Raw genomic sequence first — 23,483 nt, 5'->3', positions numbered from 1 at the left:
CATGCAACTTCTCACTCTGATATTTGTATTTTTCAAATTGTTTTACTTTGCCTGATCGATTGATGCAATTATTTGACTTATTTGTCAAATATTTATTTGTCTAGATCTCCGTCCCCGGAATGTACCTGCATTTTTAAAAAAAAGACGAAAAAAAATCAATCCGTTTAATTTAACGAACGGCTAAATAGTGAAATAAATGGAGAATAAAACGAAGTACTTGGAGTGTGATCATCCCTCATCCTGTGCAACAGACTACGCTGAGAAGTCTGGAGGAAGACGACGGGGCCCCGCGATGCCGTTGGCGGCCGATGAGTGCAGCATTGCGTATGTTGGCGGTGTGGGAGGGGCCCGGGGGTCAGCCGGTGGGCGGCGGTTTGGCTCTCGACAGCGAGGTGGCGCCGCTATAAACGGGACCTCTCATCTGGCCCCAATTCCCACGTATTCTCCCTCGACTTAACTCCAGCGCTGCCTCGTTTAAAAAAGAAAATCTGGAGGTCACAGAGATCGGCCGAGTCTCTGTGATGACTACGCTGCATTTCTCCCCCCCACTCACCCATTTGATGAAAAAGTAGTTTATCATCACTGGGAACTGGAAAAAGACAGCAGGTAGTTGTGAATGTGCCGCCCTGGAGAGAGCCGACATGTACTGACCACGGATAGGACGCTGTAGAGATCAGGCCCCGCCTCCAGACAATTATATGAAATGAGTTAAACTCATAACAAAGGACGTTGGAGAAAATCCCAACCAGAGGAAAAACCCAAAGTGGGACCCAGTCTGACCCAGTCTGACCGATCCAGGTCCAGACTCAACCCAGAACCTCCAGTTACTAAAGACTAGCTTTGTTTACTTGGCAAATGGAAATATAGAGTACCGTATTTTTTGCACTATAGGGCGCACTAGATTATAAGGCGCACTGTCAATGAATGGTCTATTTTCGATCTTTTTTCATATATAAAGCGCACCGGACTATAAGGCGCATTAAGCGGAAAAAAAAGCTGGATCTTCTTTTCAGTGATCTTGTTTTTGCAGTATGCGCGGAAAATGACCAACTTTTCTTCGTAATCTTTTGGCAGTTGCTGCGAGACGATAGTTCGTGTGCGGATAGAGAGATTACGTCTTTTCATAAAACGAAAGCACCAAGAAGGACCGCCTCGAAAGTCATTGATATTCATGTCCCGTGCTCACGCTGTTGCCTTCAGTCGAATAGAGACTGTAGAGACGCTTCTACCTGCTGCTCTCTGTTCAATAACCCACTGTTCAATTTTGTCCTCTAACTGTGGCCATCTCGCTTTGTTCCTTGGAAACTCTGTGTGGTCTTCTTTACTTGGCGCAGGTCATCTTCTTGCTTCCTCCACTTCCGTACCATTGATTCATTGATGTTGAATTCTCTCGCAGCTGCTCTATTCCCATGTTCTACTGCGTGACTGATAGCCTTGAGTTTGAAGTCCGCGTCGTAAGCGTGTCTTTTGACAGGTGCCATTTTGGGATCCTTATACACACACTGTAATATTATGGTGAAGCACAGTATGTATTACTCCGCGACGCTCCTGGCTACGGTAGCCGTAATGCTGCAAGCGGTGCGGCTTTGTAGTTTACCAAAGTCGTACTAAAACATTTTGACTTAGCGCCGTGAGCGCCTTGTACCACACAAAATCGCTTAGAGGTCAGTAAGCAAAACCAGAATTAATCCATATATACGGCGCTTCGGATTATAAGGCGCACTGTCGTTTTTTGAGAAAATTAAAGGCTTTTAAGTGCGCCCTATAGTGCAAAAAATACGGTAGTTTAGGATTATGAGTTATTGGAGATGACTTTTGGGGGAACGGTGAGCCTCTTGCTGCTTTGATAGTGCCCATTAAAATATGAAAGTTTTAAGGATCTAGTGGACTGATGGTGTTATTATTTCTACATAAACTCAAACATCTTTAGCATTTCTTAATAAAAAAAAAAAAGTTACGTTACTTATCAGCTAACACAGTGGTTCTCCCGTGAAGGCACTCCGGGGGGTACGGCATAAAAAAAATATACATATGTTTAACCCTCCTGTTACCTTTGGGGTCAATTTGACCCGATTCAATGTTTAACGTCTCTAAAAAAAATGATTGACATAATTTTTTTATGCTTCATATTTCATGACTTTTCCTAATGTATTGGGGACAACTGGGAAAACATAAAATTCACATGATGATATGTTTTCACAGTCCTGTACAATTTGACCCCAGGCTGTTTTTCACTGTGTAAAACATATAAGAAATATCTACTTTTTCATTTATTTAAAGGGCTATTTAGGTAGTCAACAAACAAACAAACATACCTCACACTTAAACAATATACATTCTAATAATTTTCACTCGGTGTTAATTGCTGGGGTCAAATTTACCCCAGAGGTAAAAGATGTTAGTAAATTTGAAGGTAACAGGAGGGTTAAAATAAGCATCCATTAAAAAATCATTTAAATATAAGTTTAAGTGTAAGTTCAGAAACTGAATTGTATGTATTCTATATTAAATCAGACACTGATGTCACAATGCTGCGCATGACATCTTTTGTTTTCAGCCCAAAATGCTTTGCACTGGTGAGGCGGACTCGGCTGAAAACAATATTTCACAGGAGGTACATGACAGAACCAGTGACCAATGTTTCATATTTTAATATGTGACAAGCTAAAACCGAATATAGTGTAGTGCAGGATTCTATTGGAGTTATTGAGTTATTGGAGTGTGACTTATGGGGGCGCAGCCTTTCTCTGCATGGATTGGTGTCATTATTTCTACATAACCTCAAACATCTTTAGCATTTCTTAATTTTTTTAAATCAGCTAATATACACAACAATTTAATATATTTTAATATATGTGTGACAACGTAAGAAACGGCCAAATATATAAATGAAGACACTGGCTTTTGCCGCCTTGAGAGTCATCGTCATGGCCCTTCCTGCCCTGTCCTCTTTCTTTTTTTTGTGATGTGTCACCATTGGAGATATGAAGATTAATCTTTAAAAATAAATAGAAAAGCTGTGATAACAGCTTCTGTTTTGATCAGCCAGATGGAGATAAGGCTGACCTAGGTTATCGGTGACTTCATACATGTCTTGAAAGTCTTTCATCCTCAGGCCAATGACATCCACAAAGTCCTCCAACAGACGGAACAGCTCTTTGATGGTTGGCCCCAGCTGAGAAAACAGAGGCACATGAAAGCAGAATGAGCAAAAAGGATTATGGATTTCAGGTGAATATAATACTGTGTGTGTGTGTGTGTGTACACAAAAGGAAAGCACTTTCATAGAAATCCTATTTGTGGCAAACATTGCCATACGGGTTCAGTGCCACCACGTCTCCTGTTCTGCACAGCTATGACCGTCATTCATCTTTCATTGTGTGCATCTTCATTTCGATGCCGACAGTGTACGCAAATTAACTCCGTCTCCATTTTGAAAACTCTGGGGGTCGCACTCTGAAAGGAGCTGAACGCTCCGAAGACGGCTGTCCTCCTCTGGCTCCACGACGAAGAGGACGCCTCTAATGTGAAACCAGTTCAGGTTTGGGTTCAGCTGAGACGATTATGGTCGGCTTTAGAAGAGGGCTGGCCAAACCTTGTTTTGATTGTGAGCAATATACATAATAAATATATATATATATATATACTATATATACATAAACATATATAATTAAATAAATATAACAATATAACAATATAAATAAAAAAATATATATACATACTTTTATTAATATATATATATCTATATATATAAATATATATAGTTAAATATATATATGTATATAAATATATAGTTAAATATATATATTTATATACATAATATATTAAATACATATACATATATGTCTATATATATATCAATATATACATAAATATATACATCCATATTTATTGTATATATATCCATATACAGGACTGTCTCAGAAAATTAGAATATTGTGATGAAGTTCTTTATTTTCTGTATTGCAATTCAAAAAACAAAAATGTCATGCATTCTGGATTCATTACAAATCAACTGAAATATTGCAAGCCTTTTATTCTTTTAATATTGCTGATTATGGCTTACAGTTTAAGAAAACTCAAATATCCTATCTCTAAATATTAGAATATCATGAAAAAGTATACTAGTAGGGTATTAAACAAATCACTTGAATTGTCTAATTAACTCGAAACACCTGCAAGGGTTTCCTGAGCCTTGACAAACACTCAGCTGTTATAAATCTTTTTTTTTACTTGGTCTGAGGAAATATTAAAATTTTATGAGATAGGATTTTAGAGTTTTCTTAAGCTGTAAGCCATAATCAGCAATATTAAAAGAATAAAAGGCTTGCAATATTTCAGTTGATTTGTAATGAATCCAGAATGCATGACATTTTTGTTTTTTTAATTGCATTACAGAAAATAAAGAACTTTATCACAATATTCTAATTTTCGGAGACAGTCCTGTATATAGATATATATATGTAAATAAATATATGTATAAGAGACATGAATAGGTTTGAAACCTTTTATGATTTTTATTGGCAAAGACTAAGCCGAAATCATATGAAGAGGCTTCGCAACCGTGGGTACTCAAAAGACTCTGTAAAAGAATGAGTCAGCTGAGCAATATTTTTATTTTTTAAGGATTTAATGGTTTTGACGGACAGGTATTTTTTTTAAAACACTCATATCTCTCGTGTTTCAAGATTATTGAATGTGTTGTCCTCACTTCCAGGCTGCTACTCCTGTTGCTTTATTATTGACTTATTATTATTTCTTAGCGGTCTATACAAATCAAAATGCTGAAATTTTTTTTTTTTGATTATAACAGCCAAACTATCCCATTATTATGTCTGCTCCAAGCTGCCTCATTGTCTTCGTAATGCTTTGTTGATTTTAATTTTTAGCACAAAAAGACAACGCGACTTTTTCTGCATTTCATATTTTGTTGTGTTGCTTTGTGATGAGAAGCTTTCACATTCAAGCTTCACAAGATTTACTCAGATATGGGACGGATTGCTCACTTTCTCCCACTCTCTGTACACGTTTTGTATCGGCACAATTCTATCTTGTGGAATGGAAAATGATACGAAACGAACTACGAAAAAACTATCGGACGAAAAACATCTCTCCGTGTTAACTGCTCTACAGACAAAGCATTGGGATGAATCGGGGACCCAGTGGGTCACCACATTAGAATAATGCTCATTTGGGAATAACAAAGAAAACAAACAATTATTGTTGACGGAAAAGCTTGGTGACATCACCAAATTGAGACTTCTCTGGTTCCTGGCTTTGAGGGTGAGCTCATGTTCAAATATTGATTGATTGAACTTAACATCTTAGCGTTCCTGTAAAATTCCCCCAAAAACACAGATCCAGACATACCCAAAGTTAATTGAAAGCTGTCGTCAATTTGGAGTTAATGCATGGTTTTGGTGTTTCCGCCTGAATATTGTTGTGAAATAGATCCCTGCAGATGATCATAGCTGGGACTTATGCGTGGGAAACACAATGGGAGCATAAAGCCTGACATCATTTCACAGAAAATGAAGATTTGACACATGTTTTACTCAGGGTATGTCTCGGCGTTTTCCAATAAAGGCCATTTGGAGACTCCATGTTAGGCTCTAATGAAAGGTGAAACTGACCATTAGGTGATGAAATACCCACTTTAGTTGCGCGTGATGATGTCAGAAATCATTCTGAAAGTTACCACAGACTAGTTATTGCCTGCCCCCCCTTAAGAAAACCATAAACAGCAGACATGGTGCCCACTGGGAATTCCCTGTCCCAACTTTCAAGTCACTCGTGACCTCACCATGGGAAATACAAATGAAACCTCTGGCTGCCCAGAAGCTGGGACATGCACATTCAAAAATATGAAATATATTATAGTCAAGCTGAACAACATATTTTCGTCATATGACTGTAACACATGTTGACCAATCGATTTCCAGGACGTTAAACCAAATTTTCAAATTTGTGAAATCTCGGTGTACAAACGAGTATATGACACAAAGGAATGAGTAAATAGTTTGATTGAAAGAATAACTATTTATCTAAATGTTTATTCTTTTAATCAAACTGCATAAATGAACATAACAAATTTATAGGACTTTTCCAAAACTTTTGGGATCAATAATTTTTTACAAATATTTAATATTATTCCCAGGCTTAGAAATAACCATTTTTAGATTTCCATGAACGTACGAACCCCTGCTGCAAATCAGAGGAGCTCTTCCTGAGAATAATGAGCTCTCGGCGTGCCACAGTCGACGATGAGGATGATAATAATAACCTCCGTGTAATCCTTTCATCGTGGAGGAGCTACTTCTGGTACACAAAGCGAGCTGTTTGCATTTAAGGCGCCCAGGTCGGTTTGTTTGCCGTTGCTCTGGCACGCCGAGTAAAGCGCGGACAGCTGGGCGGCTGAACGGAGGCAAAGCAGATGGATGAGTGGGCGTGTGCCGTGACTCTGTGACTCATTAGCTATAGATATTTCTGTCCTCCTGCAGCTCTCCTCCTCCTCTACCTCTGTCAGCGTGAAGAGGCGTGCAGGTGGGCTGCGGCTCCACCTGCACGCCTTTGTCAAAGTGTCCGGCTCGTCAATTTTCCGCGCTTGTTATCGTCACCGTTCCGCCGGAGATGTAATTACAGACGGGGTGACGGTGTGAGTCCTCTTTTACCGGAGGAAAGAGAGGACGGTACCAACCAGTTGCGCTTCCTCCCATTTCTCCCTGTTCTCCTCCATCAACAGATTGCTGACCGACTGCACAAAGTTCTGGAAAGACAAAAGACATTGGATGTAAAACAGGATGGTAGTCTGTGATGGAGCTATTCCTTTGATATTAGCATGTAGTTATGTTAATAGAATAGTGGTAATAACAGAGTGGTAATAACAGAGTGGTAATAACATAGTGGTAACAACAGAGTGGTAATAACGAAGTGGTAATAACAGGATGGATGTGATGAAGCTATTTATTTGATATTAGTATTTAGTTATGTTAATAGAAGAGTGGTAATAAAATAGTAGTAATAACAGAGTGGTAATAATAGAGTGATAATAACAGAGTGGTATTAACAGAGTGGTAATAACAGGATGGTTGTCTGTGATGAAGCTATTTATTTGATATTAGTATTTAGTTATGTAAATAGAAGAGTGATAATAACAGTTGTAATCACAGAGTGGTAATAATAGAGTGGTAATAACAGTTATAATCACAGAGTGGTAATAACAGAGTGGTCATAAAATAGTAGTAATAACAGAGTGGTAATAACAGAGTTCTAATCACAAAATGGTAATAACAGAGCCAGCAGAGACGCGTCATGTGATAATAATATTCTACGAGAACTTCCTCTTTATCACCTTGTTACTTTATTTATTGACAAGTAGTATTGTTTAATCATTCAGGTTGTTTGCTTATTTAGGTTAGATGTTTTGATGTATTAGAATAGCTTTTTCTTGTGATAGTTTTTAGTTTTGTTTATTTCGTTGTTGTTGTTGTTGTTGTTTAGATATATTTAGTCTTTTGATTGTTCATTTGTTCGCTAATTGGGTAACACTATGGCCACCTGTGGTTGTATGTAGGTGGAGGCAGCTACAGGACCAGCATGTACCTGGGGATGCCTACCAGCGCAGGAGAGGCAGCGTGAGGAGTTCCTTTGTTCTTTTGTTTGTTTGCTTGTTTTGTTTCGTCCAATAAATGCTCACAATAAGAGAATCCTGAATGGACAAAGCTTTCTTTTGTCTGCGTAAACCACAAACCCACAAAAGTGCATCAGAAGCAATTTGATTTATGTTACAAATGGCCTCTACAGTCGATATATTCATCTCATGAAAAGACCGATGAATCTCTCACGTGTGTGTGTGTGTGTGTGTGTGTGTCAAAGCCTGAAATATCTGCTTCCTCTGAGCCATAGAGCTCCATTATTGTTTAAAACACACGCTTTGTGTTCTACGTCACACAAACGCGGAATTAAGTAAAAAGTTGAAACATTAACATTAAGTAAATAGTGATTCAGTCTTTCTTTTAAACTCAAACTAATAAGTTTTCATGAAGGTTAAAATTGCTTTTTTTCTGAATAGAGTCTGGTGGCTGTCAGAAGAGCATATTGATTGCATGTTTTATACTTTAATAAATAACAAAAATTGTCCACATCCCTGATGATTTGATGTATCATACAGTATATTCACTTCAGTATATTCACTTCAGTATATTCACTTTAGTATATTCACTTCAGTATATTCACTTCAGTTTATTCACTTCAGTTTATTCACTTCAGTATATTCACTTCAGTTTATTCACTTTAGTATATTCACTTCAGTATATTCACTTTAGTATATTCACTTCAGTTTATTCACTTCAGTATATTCACTTTAGTATATTCACTTCAGTATATTCACTTCAGTATATTCACTTTAGTATATTCACTTCAGTATATTCACTTCAGTATATTCACTTCAGTATATTCACTTCAGTATATTCACTTCAGTATATTCAATTCAATTCACTTCAGTATATTCACTTCAGTATATTCAATTCAATTCAATTTAGTATATTCACTTCAGTATATTCACTTCAGTATATTCACTTCAGTATATTCAATTCAATTCACTTCAGTATATTCACTTCAGTATATTCACTTCAGTATATTCACTTCAGTATATTCACTTCAGTGCCACAAAGCTTTGAATTAATTGAAAACAAACGCCAGATGTTGATAGGTGTTTTTCCTTGAGGTAAGGAGGGGTTTTCACTATCGAATTGCATTATGGGAAGTGTATTCGTGGGCATTCTAAAGAACAATGGATGAGATCTTCTGGTTTGATAGATTTTAAATGTTAAACTGTTGTCAAATTGCTGTAAATTGCGCTGGCTGTGGCTGAAGTTGCCCTCTCCCCTCACACCTGCCTGATCGGCTCTGAGCACGTGCAGCTTCATCGGAGACGAGAGAGAAGGCCGACGTGTCGAGGTTGTTTCTTTTGGAGCGTGGTTGAGCTGATAAATGATACGAGAAGGTGTCATCGGATGGGTGCCGGGACAAATGCTGCGTTCACACCAAAAGTGTTAAGGATTTTCCGCGAGAGTAGATCCCGTGGTGAGTCAAAGCAAAGTTAATGCAAGCGAACGATCGCGAATGATGCAAATTGCGCGAAAAATTCGGCTAGCCTACTTACCTTCTTATTATCTCTGCACTCTCCTTTCTTATGTTTATTTTTGATAACCTGTTCCTGTACTTAATACTGTTAATACTGCATACACTTTACCACTATGTACAGTGTGTTTTTTGTAGTGTTTTTTTAAATATATTTTTCATATTTCTATATTTACCTTTGCATTGAAAATGCGGAAGGTTATGTTTTGATCTCCGTGTATTTATTTATTTTTTTGTATGCGTGTTACTCGCATAACTAAAAAAGTATTAAACCGAATCGCATGAAATTTGGTGGGGTGATTGGTTATTATCCGGGGACCATTTGATTAGATTTTGGGATTGATCGGGTCAAAGGTCAAGGTCATGAAAAGGTCAAAATCTTCTTTTTACCATAGCGCGGTCAATTTTTATCCAATTGGCATGCAACTAATGCCAAGATGTTCATAATGCAATGCCCAATCTTGTCATATGCGAAGGTATGCGCTCTACCGAGTGCCCGTTCTAGTTATTACTGTTACTATTATTATTATTATAGTGTGTTTGTTTTGTACCTCTGTTGACTCGGAGAACCCTGCAAAAATAATTCCGATGTGTCTGGACTGCTGGTCTAGGCACAGATGGCAAATAAAAAACCTTGAACCTTGAAATATTTCAACTTTGGCGAAAGATTCGCCCGAAGATGAGTTGCGAGAGCCAATCAGCTTTGAGCTGCTCCGCCGTCGGTGAATCTAACTGCTGCTGCTCTAGTAGCTCTGGAAGCGGCAGTCATTCAGACGTAGTCGGTGAAAGTCACCGAGCTGTGTGAGCCTACGGGTGATTTTATGTTTAAATATATAAATATGATATTAACGTTATGAACCCAAAGATGAGGGCGATAGATGTTCAGACATTTATGGGATGTCCTCAACAAGTATAAAGCAGAAATAGTGGTTATTTATTTCATGGTGGATGGCGGAAATGATATCTGGTTCCATGGAGTAAAGCCACAGAGATAAGCCACGCCCCATTTCAGGCGCGAATGAAGCGAATGACGCAAATAAACTAAAAACAGTCAAGCGAGTGAACTCACGCGAGTAAAGCTGCAAAAGGGTTGCAAATATTCGCAACGCTTTTGCTGCATTACACACGACCAGCGAGCCAAGCGACTGACCCTCATGTCCGCGCTGCTGGGACTGTAGTACGCCCGCCTGAAGATCTCCGTCATGTTCTTCAGCACGTCGACGATGGCCAGCAGGTCCCCGCTGTAGCTGGTCCCGTCGCTGGACGTCACCTTCAGCTTGGTCATCACCTCCGAAACGCCGTCTCCCACGAGGCCGCGCTGCGCCTTGGACAGGTGTTCCCGGGTCTAGAGCAGAGAACGAGGCTTCTGTTAAGTTCTCACATCCTGGAATAATCTATTCAATGAGAATCTGTTGAGATGTCACACCTCCGATTTCCTGACAGGTGCATTTGAAAAATAAATGAATACATAATTCATGCTTTTGTATGGTTATTTCAGCACCGTACCTAGCCCACACCGGGTCGTGCTGCAGGGGGGGGAGGGGCAAAATACACAATAACGCAACACTTGTTCACTTTAAAGCCATTTAATGCCAGTGTTTGATGTTTGATTTATTCTTAAATCTCAAATGGTACGCAGGAAAGTGTGTAAATCTAGTATTAACATGTAACAAACAGAACAGACATTGTAACATATTGGTTTCTGTCCCCAAATAATTCAAATCAATTCAGTTTATTTTATATATGGCCCAATATTACAAATTACAAATTTGCCTCCGAGGGCTTTACTATCTGTACACATACGACATCCCTATAATAACATCATTCCCCTGAAATTAATCAATGTCTATAGTTTGAACTCTGATGTGCTATGTAAATGCAAAGCAATATGTATCTGCAATGTACTTAAGACACTTACATTTTTTTTTTTTTAAGTCTTGTTTTAAATTAGAATGTGCTGTCTTAATGTTTTTATACCTGCTACTGCTGTACCGACGCATGAGTAGCCAGCTTAATTACCTTTGCATTGAAAATTAATTAATTAATTAATTTGTATGCGTGTCACTCGCATAACTCAAAAAGTATTAAACCGAATCGCATGACATTTGGTGGGATGATTTGTTATTATCCGGAGACCATTTGATTAGATTTTGGAATCGATCGGGTCAAATGTCAAGGTCAAGGTCATGAAAAGGTCAAAATCGTCTTGAATCGCATGAAATTTGGTGGGATGATTGGTTATTATCCGGGGACCATTTGATTAGATGTTGGGATCGATCTGGTCAAAGGTCAAGTTCAAGGTCATGAAAAGGTCAAAATCTTCTTTTTACCGTAGCGTGGTACATTTTTATCCAATTGGCATGCAACAAATGCCAAAATGTTCATAATTCAATGCCCAATGTTGTGATATGCGAAGGTATGCGCTCTACCGAGTGCCCGTTCTAGTTTCGTATGTTTTTACAGTGACCGTGAACATCCTCACGATAACTTATTGTGATGCCCAGGAGTGTAAAAAGAAAAGAAAAAAAAGAAAAACATCCTAAGTCTCACCAGCGTTTGTATACTGCGGTAGTCGTTGGAGATGCACTTCATGTAGGTGGGGTTCTCCCAGTAGGCCATGCCCTCCTCGTCCAGGCTGCAGCGGCGCAGGATCAGCCCTGTGTGAGGAGCGCACACAGACCATAATATCACCGACAGTGTCTCCGAGGGAACTCCTAACGCCACCGGTGCGTGTAGGGGTGGGAGCTCACCCATGGCGTTGGGAGGACAGCGCACCGCCGCCGTGTCGCCGAAGGGAGTCATCTTCCACACCACGTTGGAGAAGTTGTCATCGGCGCATATTTCGTGAGGTTCTGTTCACAGAAGGAGAGTAATAAAAAATACAGATGACACTGAAATCAGAATTTCTCTTTAATAACTTGATTCTTTGTTTCATATTAATTATCGGATTTATTTGATAATAATAATTTAGGATAGGAATATATAAGCATTTTTGCTCCTACGTATACCTTTTCAGTCTTTTCTGTTTTGTTTATATATACATATATATATATATAAATAAATAAATATATATATATATATAAATATATATATATATATATAAATAAATAATATATATATATATATATATATATATATATATTAGTCACTCGTGGTTAAAACACATACAAACACTTGTTTCATTGCTTCCAGAAACAAGACAAATACCTGGTATCACAATTTATAACTAAATTCTCTGGGACACTCAATCAACATTTAAATTTATATAATTCCTCAAAACAGAAAGTGGGAACATTACGCCTCACAAACTTGCACTCAGGATTCTGAAAGCATCATTAAATGCCACCTGAATATGCCTTTATAGAATAATATTGTATTGCAATGATTAAGTGGATAAAAAGGAATAAAAAAATACATAACAATTCTCAAAAACAACAAATAACACATCATTCATTAAAGGTTCGCAAACAAATCAGCAACTGTTTCTGAATTCTTTGTGCTGATAGAGTCGATAGCGTTTCCACTCAGTGTTGTTTTTCCCATCTATCCAAAGATATAGACCAGCCGTGGATGAATAACTTCTAAACAAGCTGAGATTGCCTTTTCTTATGTTAGAGGGTATGATTTAAATTTCTTTTATATTCATTCTTGTCATTATCTTCCTCGCCGCCGGTGTTTTGGTACATTTTGTAAAGAAAAAAGAAAAAAAGGATGTTTAATAAAATTTTAAGTGCAGAGGTAAAAATGAAACACCAAAGTACGGTTTACATTTTGTTCTAACGTGTCATTTGCAAGTGCGTTCATCATGTGATTGTAAGAAGAAATGTTATTCTGGATTAAAACACAGATTTGCACTTCAGTGGCACTTAAATAGCTCTTATTGTGGTACTTTTGTTGTTGGACTATGTTGAGGAAATGTTACTTCCTGTATTCTTGTTGGTCTTAGTTTATACTCTAGGTTGAAATGCACTTATTGTAAGTCGCTTTGGGTAAAAGCGTCTGCTAAATGACATGTAAATTCATTATCCACAATTAAACAAGGCCGTTACTGAAACACAGGAAATAGATGAATGAAGGTAGAAAAAGGCTAACAAAAAGACTTATTTTCAACTCTTTAAAATAAAGAACATAAAAAGCAACCGCTGAGTGTCGTGTCATGGATAATCGTGTACAATGTGTTACAGTAGGGTGGTGGGGGTGTCAATAAAGTGATGAAAATCCTGCTGACGAAGCAAAACGGTGTTCCCATCCAACTGACCTGGGCATCTCTTCTCATTGCAGCCCCGGACATCCTCTCGATCTCCGGGGCAGGCCTCCCCTCCGAAAAAGGGCCCATAACAAATCCTGTTTCTCTGCTGGTTCCCCCCGCCGCAGGTTTTGGTGCAGCCCGTCCACAGAGACCACGGCTGCCACTTGCCACCCACTGCAGAACGCGCACAGCGAGAAGAGTTAGACGGGACTCCATCGGGCACGACGGATCTCACACCGGTGACACGTACCAGACCGTATCACCGATTCTAGTTTATGACACACTTTATGGTTTCCTTCGCATTATGTTTTGATCGGCGTGTATTTGTATGCGTGCGTTTTATTCGCATAAGTCAAAAAGTATTAAACCGAATCGCATGAAATTTGGTGGGATGATTGGTTATTATCCGGGGACCATTTGATCAGATTTTGGGATCGATCGGGTCAAAGGTCAAGGTCATGAAAAGTTCAAAATATTCTTGAATCACATGAAATTTGGTGGGATGATTGGTTATTCTCCAGGGACCATTTGATTCGATTTTGGGATCGATCGGGTCAAAGGTCAAGGTCATGAAAAGGTCAAAATATTCTTGAATCGCATGAAATTTGGTGGGATGATTGGTTATTATCCGGGGACCATTTGATTCGATTTTGGGATCGGTCGGGTCAAAGGTCAAGGTCAAGAAAAGGTAAAAATCTTCTTTTTACCATAGCACGGTCAATTTATATCCAATTGGCAACTAATGCCAACATGTTCATAATTCAATGCCCAATCTTGTGATATGCGAAGGTATGCACTCTACCGAGTGCCCGTTCTAGTTTTCCACTTTTTTAAGAATGTTAAAACCACTGCATCCCACTGCACAGCGGGCCTCGTCTATGACTCTTTGGACATTACCATATATATTGATGAAAACATATTGATTGTTAGATTTTTAGTAGTTAATTAGCTTTGCGATACTGTATATAACTTATTTAACGTTAATATATGTGGGAGTTATACATTTATGTTCTATCTGCATTGCTTTTTCTTCATAGTTGAATCACTTAAATGTAAATCTGTTGTCTAAATGTCGTCCTGCAGTTGCATAAATAGCCCTGCTTTGCTTTTGTTGTACTTTGTGATGCTTTTGTGACTTCATCCATGATTATAATACCTATTTCATCTCCAATAGTTTGATGTCAACCTCCAAACACGATACATTCGTAAAGGTTTCTGGCAGTTTTGCCTCTTTTCGTACCCGGACACTCCCCGAGGAAGCAGTCCACCGTCTCCAGCCATTCTCCCCGGCACTCGGAGCCTCCGTACGACGGGCCGTTGCACTCCCTGGTTCTCTGCGTGGTGCCGTTCAAGCAAGAGGCGGAGCACGAGCTCCAGTTGGACCAGTCGTTCCACAGGCCGTCCACTGAGAACGGCCGGAGAGCAGAAGAGACAGTAATTAATTATTTTTTTAGAAAGTATTTTTCTCCACGTCCACATGGCGCTCACGGCTGAACATTTCTCCTTGGAAACATCAAACGGTCAAGAGAAAATACACGTTCATGAGACGCTGGATGTTGTAGAACATGTAGGAGCCAGCTTCACGGGTCCAGAGAGGCACATGTCAGGGGGGGGGGGGAGGGGCTTCTCTAAGGCTTCCCTGGCGCGGCCGTACAGATAAGACAAAAGTCTGATCGTATGGAAGTCTACCTCGACGATGATGACGATGATGATGATGATGACAGGTGTCTACCACGCCGCTGTACGTGCCAGGAGTTTCTTGTGTCTTCCTCTTTGAACTTTAATCTTTTTCACCGTCTGTTTCCACTTCCTGATTCTTATATGTTCGAACATTTGGGTCGGCGAGAAAATTGTATTTAGCTCCACCCACTTGTGTCACTTATCAATAAAAATGAAGCCAAAATGTCAAATTCATGGCTGCAAAACTACGGTCCAAATTTATTGTGTGACGTCACGGTGACTACGTGCTCGTCTTCGATGCAGCCGGTCTGAAGATACACTCAGGTTATTCTGCATGAGGGGCCTCCAGACATCTGATTGGCTATAGACGTCTACATTGGAAAAAACACATTTGCGAATCGAGCCACGGCAAATATGTAGCGATTCACAAACAAATGCATCACAATCGAAATGCAGAAATATATTTGTGATTTTTCTTTTACATTTATATAAATCGTAAATGTATTCATGTGAGCATTGGTATGGATTTGTGAATCGTTCAGCGCGCATTTGAAAATCGAATATATTTGTGAATTGTTCTTTCTGCATTTGTGAATCTTTGTGTTTTGTATTTGTGAGTCGCTCTGTGTGTATTTGTGAGTCTCTCTGTGTGTATTTGTGAGTCTCTCTGTGTGTATTTGTGAGTCTCGCTCTGTGTGTATTCGTGAGTCGCTCTGTGTGTATTTGTGAGTCTCTCTGTGTGTATTTGTGAGTCTCTCTTTGTGTATTTGTGAGTCTCTCTGTGTGTATTTGTGAGTCGCTCTGTGTGTATTTGTGAGTCGCTCTGTGTGTATTTGTGAGTCTCTCTGTGTGTATTTGTGAGTCGCTCTGTGTGTATTTGTGAGTCTCTCTGTGTGTATTTGTGAGTCGCTCTGTGTGTATTTGTGAGTCGCTCTGTGTGTATTTGTGAGTCTCTCTGTGTGTATTTGTGAGTCTCTCTGTGTGTATTTGTGAGTCTCGCTCTGTGTGTAGTTGTGAGTCTCGCTCTGTGTGTATTTGTGAGTCGCTCTGTGTGTATTTGTGAGTCTCTCTGTGTGTATTTGTGAGTCTCTCTGTGTGTATTTGTGAGTCTCGCTCTGTGTGTAGTTGTGAGTCTCGCTCTGTGTGTATTTGTGAGTCGCTCTGTGTGTATTTGTGAGTCTCTCTGTGTGTATTTGTGAGTCTCGCTCTGTGTGTATTTGTGAGTCGCTCTGTGTGTATTTGTGAGTCTCTCTGTGTGTATTTGTGAGTCGCTCTGTGTATTTGTGAGTCTCTCTGTGTGTATTTGTGAGTCTCTCTGTGTGTATTTGTGAGTCTCTCTGTGTGTATTTGTGAGTCTCTCTGTGTGTATTTGTGAGTCTCTCTGTATGTATTTGTGAGTCTCTCTGTGTGTATTTGTGAGTCGCTCTGTGTGTATTTGTGAGTCTCTCTGTGTGTATTTGTGAGTCTATCTTTGTGTATTTGTGAGTCTCTCTGTGTGTATTTGTGAGTCGCTCTGTGTGTATTTGTGAGTCTCTCTGTGTGTATTTGTGAGTCGCTCTGTGTGTATTTGTGAGTCTCTCTGTGTGTATTTGTGAGTCTCTCTGTGTGTATTTGTGAGTCTCTCTGTGTGTATTTGTGAGTCTCGCTCTGTCTGTATTTGTGAGTCGCTCTGTGTGTATTTGTGAGTCTCTCTGTGTATTTGTGAGTCTCTGTGTGTATTTGTGAGTCTCTCTGTGTGTATTTGTGAGTCTCTCTGTGTGTATTTGTGAGTCGCTCTGTGTGTATTTGTGAGTCTCTCTGTGTGTATTTGTGAGTCGCTCTGTGTGTATTTGTGAGTCTATCTTTGTGTATTTGTGAGTCTCTCTGTGTGTATTTGTGAGTCGCTCTGTGTGTATTTGTGAGTCTCTCTGTGTGTATTTGTGAGTCTCTCTGTGTGTATTTGTGAGTCGCTCTGTGTGTATTTGTGAGTCTCTCTGTGTGTATTTGTGAATCGCTCTGTGTGTATTTGTGAGTCGCTCTGTGTGTATTTGTGAGTCTCTCTGCATTTGCAATTATTGACACCGGTCTGACCCCATACAGATCGTCAGCACACACGGGTCCTGCATGTAAAGTTCCAACATTCCCACATTTTGGATTGCGCAACAGCGAACCTCTTGGGCACCCTTGGGCTTTTCACATGGAAACGTGAAACGCATATTTCGACGTCACCTTTTTGACCGACTCTCTTTCTTTCTTCAATAGCAGCAGGTAATGAACGTGTTCCTTACCTGGACAGACGGCTATGTTGCAGAACTTGGTCTGCTTCTCCGGGCCGTCGCAGGCGTCTCCCCCGTACTGCGGGGGGGCGCAGCTCCGCGTCCGGGACCTGTAACCTCGGCCGCAGGTCGACGAGCACAAACTCCACGGCGACCACTCGTCCCACGCGCCGTGCACTGCAATCAGAGCGGCTGGGGTATGATTTAAAGACGGACAGCGGGCGCCCTTTAACACAGCGGACGCATCACTGAGACTCTGAGAACTGGACTGACCGGCACACATAACTGGGTTCTTCTGTGCCGAGCCATTGTCTTGGGATAACATTGCTTTCAAAGTTGAGGAGTCTCCCTGCCTGTCTGCATGTGGGAGAGCCTGAGAACACCGTGGAATCGCTCTTATGATAGAGTGGGAGTCACGTTGCAAGCAAAAGTGAGGGTGGAAATCAACGTGGAGGGGGGAGGGGGGGAGAGGGAGGGCTCACGGGTTTGCCAAGTGCCTGAGGAGGGGGAGTCAGGTGGGTCCTGTATGGGTCCAGGAGAGGGCTGGGCGAGCGCAGGGTAGGTGGCAGTGGGGGGGTGGAGGGAAGAGGGCTGGGGTGGGAGGGGGCGGGGCTTACCTGGACAAACGGCAGAGTTGTTGCAAGGTCTCTGCTCGCGCAGCGGCCCGCTACACTGGGTGCTGTAGGAGGAGGACACACAGAAACGAGTGCGACTCTGCCAGCCCTCCCCACACGTGGCAGAACACACACTCCACGCCGACCACTCCTCCCCTGGAGCCGAGTCGACTGGAGGGGGGGTAGGGGTGGGGTAAAAAAGGACAGGAGGGGAGGAGGGAGGAAAAAAGAGGAAGAAGGGGGGGAAAAGGGGGAGAGGGCCATAACTAATTATCATGCAGGATGCAGCCTCTGTGGCCAAACCAGGAAGGGTGGTGGTGCGATAAGAGGGTCGGTGCGATCGCGGCGCCACCTTTCAGGGGCCGTCTCCTCTCAAATGGCCAATCGGGTGGATGAGGACGTTCCTCCACGTGCGGCTGATCAATTTGCCGGTCGCAGCTGGTGGTCCTTGTTGGACCTCAGTATTCCAAACCACTGCGGCACCACAAACCACAAAAAAAGGAGGCGGCCCCTGAAACGGACCCCCCCCCGCTATCCTGTTCTGCTTGTCCTTCCTCATCTGTGTGGTGGTGGGGTGGGTGGGGGGGGCTCTGATGTCATATCCTTTGTATTTACTTCCGGGGGAAGTGAATGCCAACCCGGCGTAGGATATGTCGCTCGTCTTTTTTTTCGATAGCCCTTGACCGACTGCCCGCCTGATGGGTCGCTTGATCCCCACGACAAAGGGAACATCGGACAGTCGCACAGCCGAGGGAGGGGGGGAGGGGAGGGGAGGGGGGATGGGGAAGCAGGGAGAAGAGAACTAAAACAGGAAGTGGGGAATCGATCGGCAACAATTAAAGTGATGCTTCACACCGCAGCGTTGTCTTTGTATCGGAGCTGCACTCTGATTGGTCCTTGACTTCCCGCCAAAAGAGCGGTGGCCGTGGTCAGCCTCGATGCGCATCGGTCGCAATGGATCCGATGAGTTCTTGTGGTGGACAAAAGTCAAAATATCAAGACTTAACGATCCACAACCCCTCAGGCAAATCCATCTGCACATTATGTTGAAAGTACCGACACAGATCCACGCTGACCACGCACACGCTCAGCCTCTGGGAAGAAGCTTCCTCCTACAGCTTCTACGGTTATAGTTCAACACGTTGGGTCATTTGCAGATTTCCACTTTTGACTTAAACATCGCTCTCCGAACTTTCTTAACCCTCCTGTTACCTTCAAATTTACTAACATATTTTACCCTTTTTGACCCCAGCAATTAAAACCTCCAGAAAATGATTAGAATTAATATTGTTTCCCAAGTTTAAATGTCAGGTACTTTATGTTTGTTTGTTGACTGCCTAAATAGCCCTTTAAATAAATAATAAAGTTGATATTTCTTCTATGTTTTACACAGTTAAAAACAGCCTGGGGTCAAATTGAACCCAAAGAACACCGATGGGTACAAGTTGTGTCCAGGACATTGAAAACATATCATCATGTGAATTTTATGTTTTCCCAGTTGTCCCCAATAAATTACGAAAAGTCATGAAATATGAAGCAAAAAAAATAATGTTAATTTTTTTAGAGACGTTAAACATTGAATGGGGTCAAATTGACCCCAAAAGTAACAGGAGGGTTAAACTAAATAGAACAAATAAACACATATATAAATACTACTCGAGTTGTTATTTCCAATACCCGATGGAGCTGTATGACATCATACATACGTGCATAGATATGATACAGGTAGTCGGTGGATGTCCGGTTGCAAAGATCTTCTGTGCAACCGTTTAACAAACTTTATGGGATTATTTCAGTCTGATAACTAAAATAACTTCAGGGAAAACCTGACAGTAAACATGCGAAGAAAAACCTGAGGAATAAGACTGAAAGGCGCTTCAGACTTCTTAAGGTTTTCGATCGGTCAAGTTTGCTTTTGAGTAAATTATTTCATGTTACGGTATCCTTCATTTCAACTAATCTGTAGGCGTTTAGACATAAAACTACAGTCGACGGACAGTCGGGGAGATAAAGTGGGAATGAGCTCACGTCCCAATGTGTTGACCATGTCTTTCAGCTTACAGAGGATCGACTGCTCGCTCCTCCGGATTTTTGGGTGGAGCATCACTTTAACAGAGAGGGAGGACTCCATTTGTCTTGAAGTGTTTTTTTCCCGCAGACAGGACACGGTGACCTGTTATGACCTCACATTAAAAAATGAATTAAAAAAATACACCTTCACGATGTTCCGCCAGGGTCCATGTTGGAATCAGTCCGTTGTGGACGAGGCACTGCTTTGGGACATTTTGATAGATGTGTGCATTTAAAAAAGTTTGTTTGCTGATGATGTCATCGTGTGTGTGAGTGTGTGTGTGTGTGTGTGTGGCGGTGGTCACCCAAGCTGCCTCAGTGACTGATGCATGGGGCTCCCTCTGCGTCCCGTTGTCTTACCTGTCTGCGGGCTCTGCTGTCCGCCGCGGGGCTTGTCTACGTCGTCGCGCTTGCGGCTGTCCACCGAGCGAAGCGATTGGCTGCGGGAGAGATGGCGATCTTTGCCTGAAAGGGGGGGGGGGGGAGCGGGGGTGAGTCAAGGCCCGGGGGGGGGGGGGGGAGGAGGGGTTAGCAACCAGAGGGTCCTTTTTTTTTTCCGCGAACACGTGTTTGGGAATCACACAACCGTGACGCGATTGGTCACCCGGAACAGCATCAGCCAAACTTGGGGCTTTTGTGGCGCCGTCGTCGTGTCAATGTGCGGTGGATGTTGTGCGCGCTGCTCGTTTCATGTGTTCAGCCGTAGTATGATAATGTTTTTTTTATTTTGATGTTCGTCATGCCCTCTGACGGCATGACGAACTGACGAAACAACACAAACACATCTGCGGTATTAATGAGTTATTTGTCAGACAGAAAAATACTACGAGATCTGGACAAATGAAGAAAAGCTTTGAGTGGGAGAACAATTCAGCTTCTTTGTTATTAGTAAGGTCTCCGTAATAGTGCTCGGATGTTAATTTGAATCTTTCATTATTTATTCCTCATCGATCAAAGTCCCCTTTTCCAACATGCACTCCTTAAGTCAAAACATTGACTTATAGAGCAACGACAGACAGATGGAAAACATGTATAAAAAATAAAATAAAAGGAAAATATTGAAAAATAGCTGGAAACAAAACACTGATATTTGACCACAAAGCGTAAAAAAAAAAGGGACTCGCTGACAGACATGGATGCGCAGAGACGTCAAAACGTTAAAGCCGACCAAGGAGGATGGGCGCGCTCACCGGTGCTGCAGGGCTGGGAGTTGCAGGGCCGGCCCTCCTCCAACACGCCCTCACACAGGTCAGACTCCTCCGGGGGCGCGCGGCACGTCCGGGTGCGGGTTTGAATCCCGCCGCCGCACTCGCTGCTGCACTGCGCCCACTGGCCCCACCCACTCCAGCCTCCTGGAGACACAGACGGGGACAGTGTTCGTTGTTACCGTCGGCCATTGGTCGGAGAGAAGGACGATTTTAGGGTCCAAAACACAAACTGATGCAGGAAATGAAGGATGACAAATAACACAGTGTGTGTGTGTGTGTGTGTGTCAGGGTTCTTACACATTTTGACCAATGGATTTCTAGGACTTTTCCATGACTTTAAACCAAATTTCCATGACCAAACTGAAATCTCGGTATAAGCATGAAAAATATAGAAAATGTTGCGTATTGAGAGCGTACGCCGGCTTATATTTTGAGCGTCTTTCTTTAAAAAAACATATTAATTATTGCAAACTCGGCGTCAGTGAACATGTGATTATAACAAATTTCCATGACTTTTCCAAAACTTTGATGATTTTAGTTTTTTCCATGACTTTTCCAGGCCTGGAAACGACCATTTTAAAATTCCATGACTTTTCCAGGTTTTCCATGACCGTACGAACCCTGGTGTGTGTGTGTGTGTGTGTGTGTGTCGATATGACGAGGAGCACTCTGAATGGCTCTCTTTCTCTTCCGTCCCGCACTTTTATGAATGTTTAATGTTCAAAGACAGATGCCCGTCAGTCCCCACGGCAACGGCAAATATGTATTAATCTGCATGAAGTTGGCCGACATCCAGACACGCTCGTCTTTTTGTTAATTACTCCCGAGTCATTCGGATTTGGGAGTCGAGGACACTCGATTCAGATAGTCACGCACTCACACACGTTCGCCATCGACGGGTCAAACTTTATGGATTCAAACAAGACTTTTTTTGGACAGAAAGTCCCAGTTCGTGAAATTATTTCTCTCGAGAAATGAAATATGTCATGTTTGATGCTGTGAAATGGTTTTTTTTCCTCATGTGAGTGTGACCACTCTGAAATGGAACATTATCCATGCGGCGCCCAACCCCCCAACAAGCAACAGGAGCAAACAGGATGCTGCTACCAGGATTTGAGACCTTTTAATAACTCAACATCTCAATAACTCAACATATCAAGAAATCAACATATCAATAACTCAACATCTCAATAACTCAACATCTTAATAACTCAACATCTCAATAACTCAACATATCAAGAACTCAACATATCAATAACTCAACATCTCAATAACTCAACATATCAAGAACTCAACATATCAATAACTCAACATCTCAATAACTCAACATATCCATAACTCAACATCTCAATAACTCAACATCTCAATAACTCAACATCTCAACAGTTTAACATCTCAATAACTTAACATTTCAATAACTCAACATATCAATAACTCAACATCTCAATAACTCAACATATCCATAACTCAACATCTCAACATCTTAATAACTCAACATCTCAATTACTCAACATATCAAGAACTCAACATATCAATAACTCAACATCTCAATAACTCAACATCTCAATAACTCAACATCTTAATAACTCAACATCTCAATAACTCAACATCTCAATAACTCAACATCTCAACAGTTTAACATCTCAATAACTCAACATATCAAGAACTCAACATATCAAGAACTCAACATCTCAATAACTCAACATATCCATAACTCAACATCTCAACATCTTAATAACTCAACATCTCAATAACTCAACATCTCAATAACTCAACATCTCAATAACTCAACATCTCAATAACTCAACATCTCAATAACTCAACATCTCAATAACTCAACATTTCAATAACTCAACATCTCAATAACTCAACATATCCATAACTCAACATTTTAACATCTCAATAACTCAACATCTCAATAACTCAACATTTCAATAACTCAACATATCCATAACTCAACATCTCCATAACTCAACATCTCAATAACTCAACATATCCATAACACAACTATCAATAACTCAACATCTCAATAACTCAACATATCTGCAACTCAACACATCAGGACCCCCCCCCCCCCCCAAAAAGTCAGAGGAGTCAGTTGCGTGGTATGTTGTGGTACTTAAACACATCACAGCGTATTGACAGAAGAAGTCAAGAAGCTATTTCAGGTCAGGGTCGAGACCTTTCCCAGATCATATCTTTGACCAAATGGCTGAATGCTTGATTACAATATTGTTTTATTGCCATTGGCGGGGTGAGTGTGAGG

General features: G+C 41.1%; 1 protein-coding gene across 6 annotated transcripts in view; it reads right to left on the bottom strand.

Moving 5' to 3' along the window:
* The window catches only part of adgrb1a (adhesion G protein-coupled receptor B1a), a 164,242-nt gene that overhangs the window by 69,238 nt on the left and 71,521 nt on the right, over positions 1-23,483 (bottom strand). For all 6 annotated transcript variants that reach the window (XM_056434458.1, XM_056434456.1, XM_056434457.1 and 3 more), the window contains exons 3-12: positions 21,200-21,361; positions 20,370-20,474; positions 17,338-17,502; positions 14,631-14,795; positions 13,400-13,564; positions 11,892-11,993; positions 11,692-11,798; positions 10,292-10,486; positions 6,698-6,766; positions 3,067-3,175 (exon numbers count right to left, since the gene is read on the bottom strand). In XM_056434458.1, the coding sequence (XP_056290433.1) occupies positions 3,067-3,175; positions 6,698-6,766; positions 10,292-10,486; positions 11,692-11,798; positions 11,892-11,993; positions 13,400-13,564; positions 14,631-14,795; positions 17,338-17,502; positions 20,370-20,474; positions 21,200-21,361 (1,344 nt within the window). The remainder of the gene's footprint in view (positions 1-3,066; positions 3,176-6,697; positions 6,767-10,291; positions 10,487-11,691; positions 11,799-11,891; positions 11,994-13,399; positions 13,565-14,630; positions 14,796-17,337; positions 17,503-20,369; positions 20,475-21,199; positions 21,362-23,483) is intronic.

This window comes from Pseudoliparis swirei, chromosome 16 (genome assembly GCF_029220125.1).
Source record: "Pseudoliparis swirei isolate HS2019 ecotype Mariana Trench chromosome 16, NWPU_hadal_v1, whole genome shotgun sequence".
In the NCBI taxonomy this organism is placed as follows: domain Eukaryota; kingdom Metazoa; phylum Chordata; class Actinopteri; order Perciformes; family Liparidae; genus Pseudoliparis; species Pseudoliparis swirei.
This window is presented reverse-complemented; position numbering and strand designations above follow the sequence as displayed.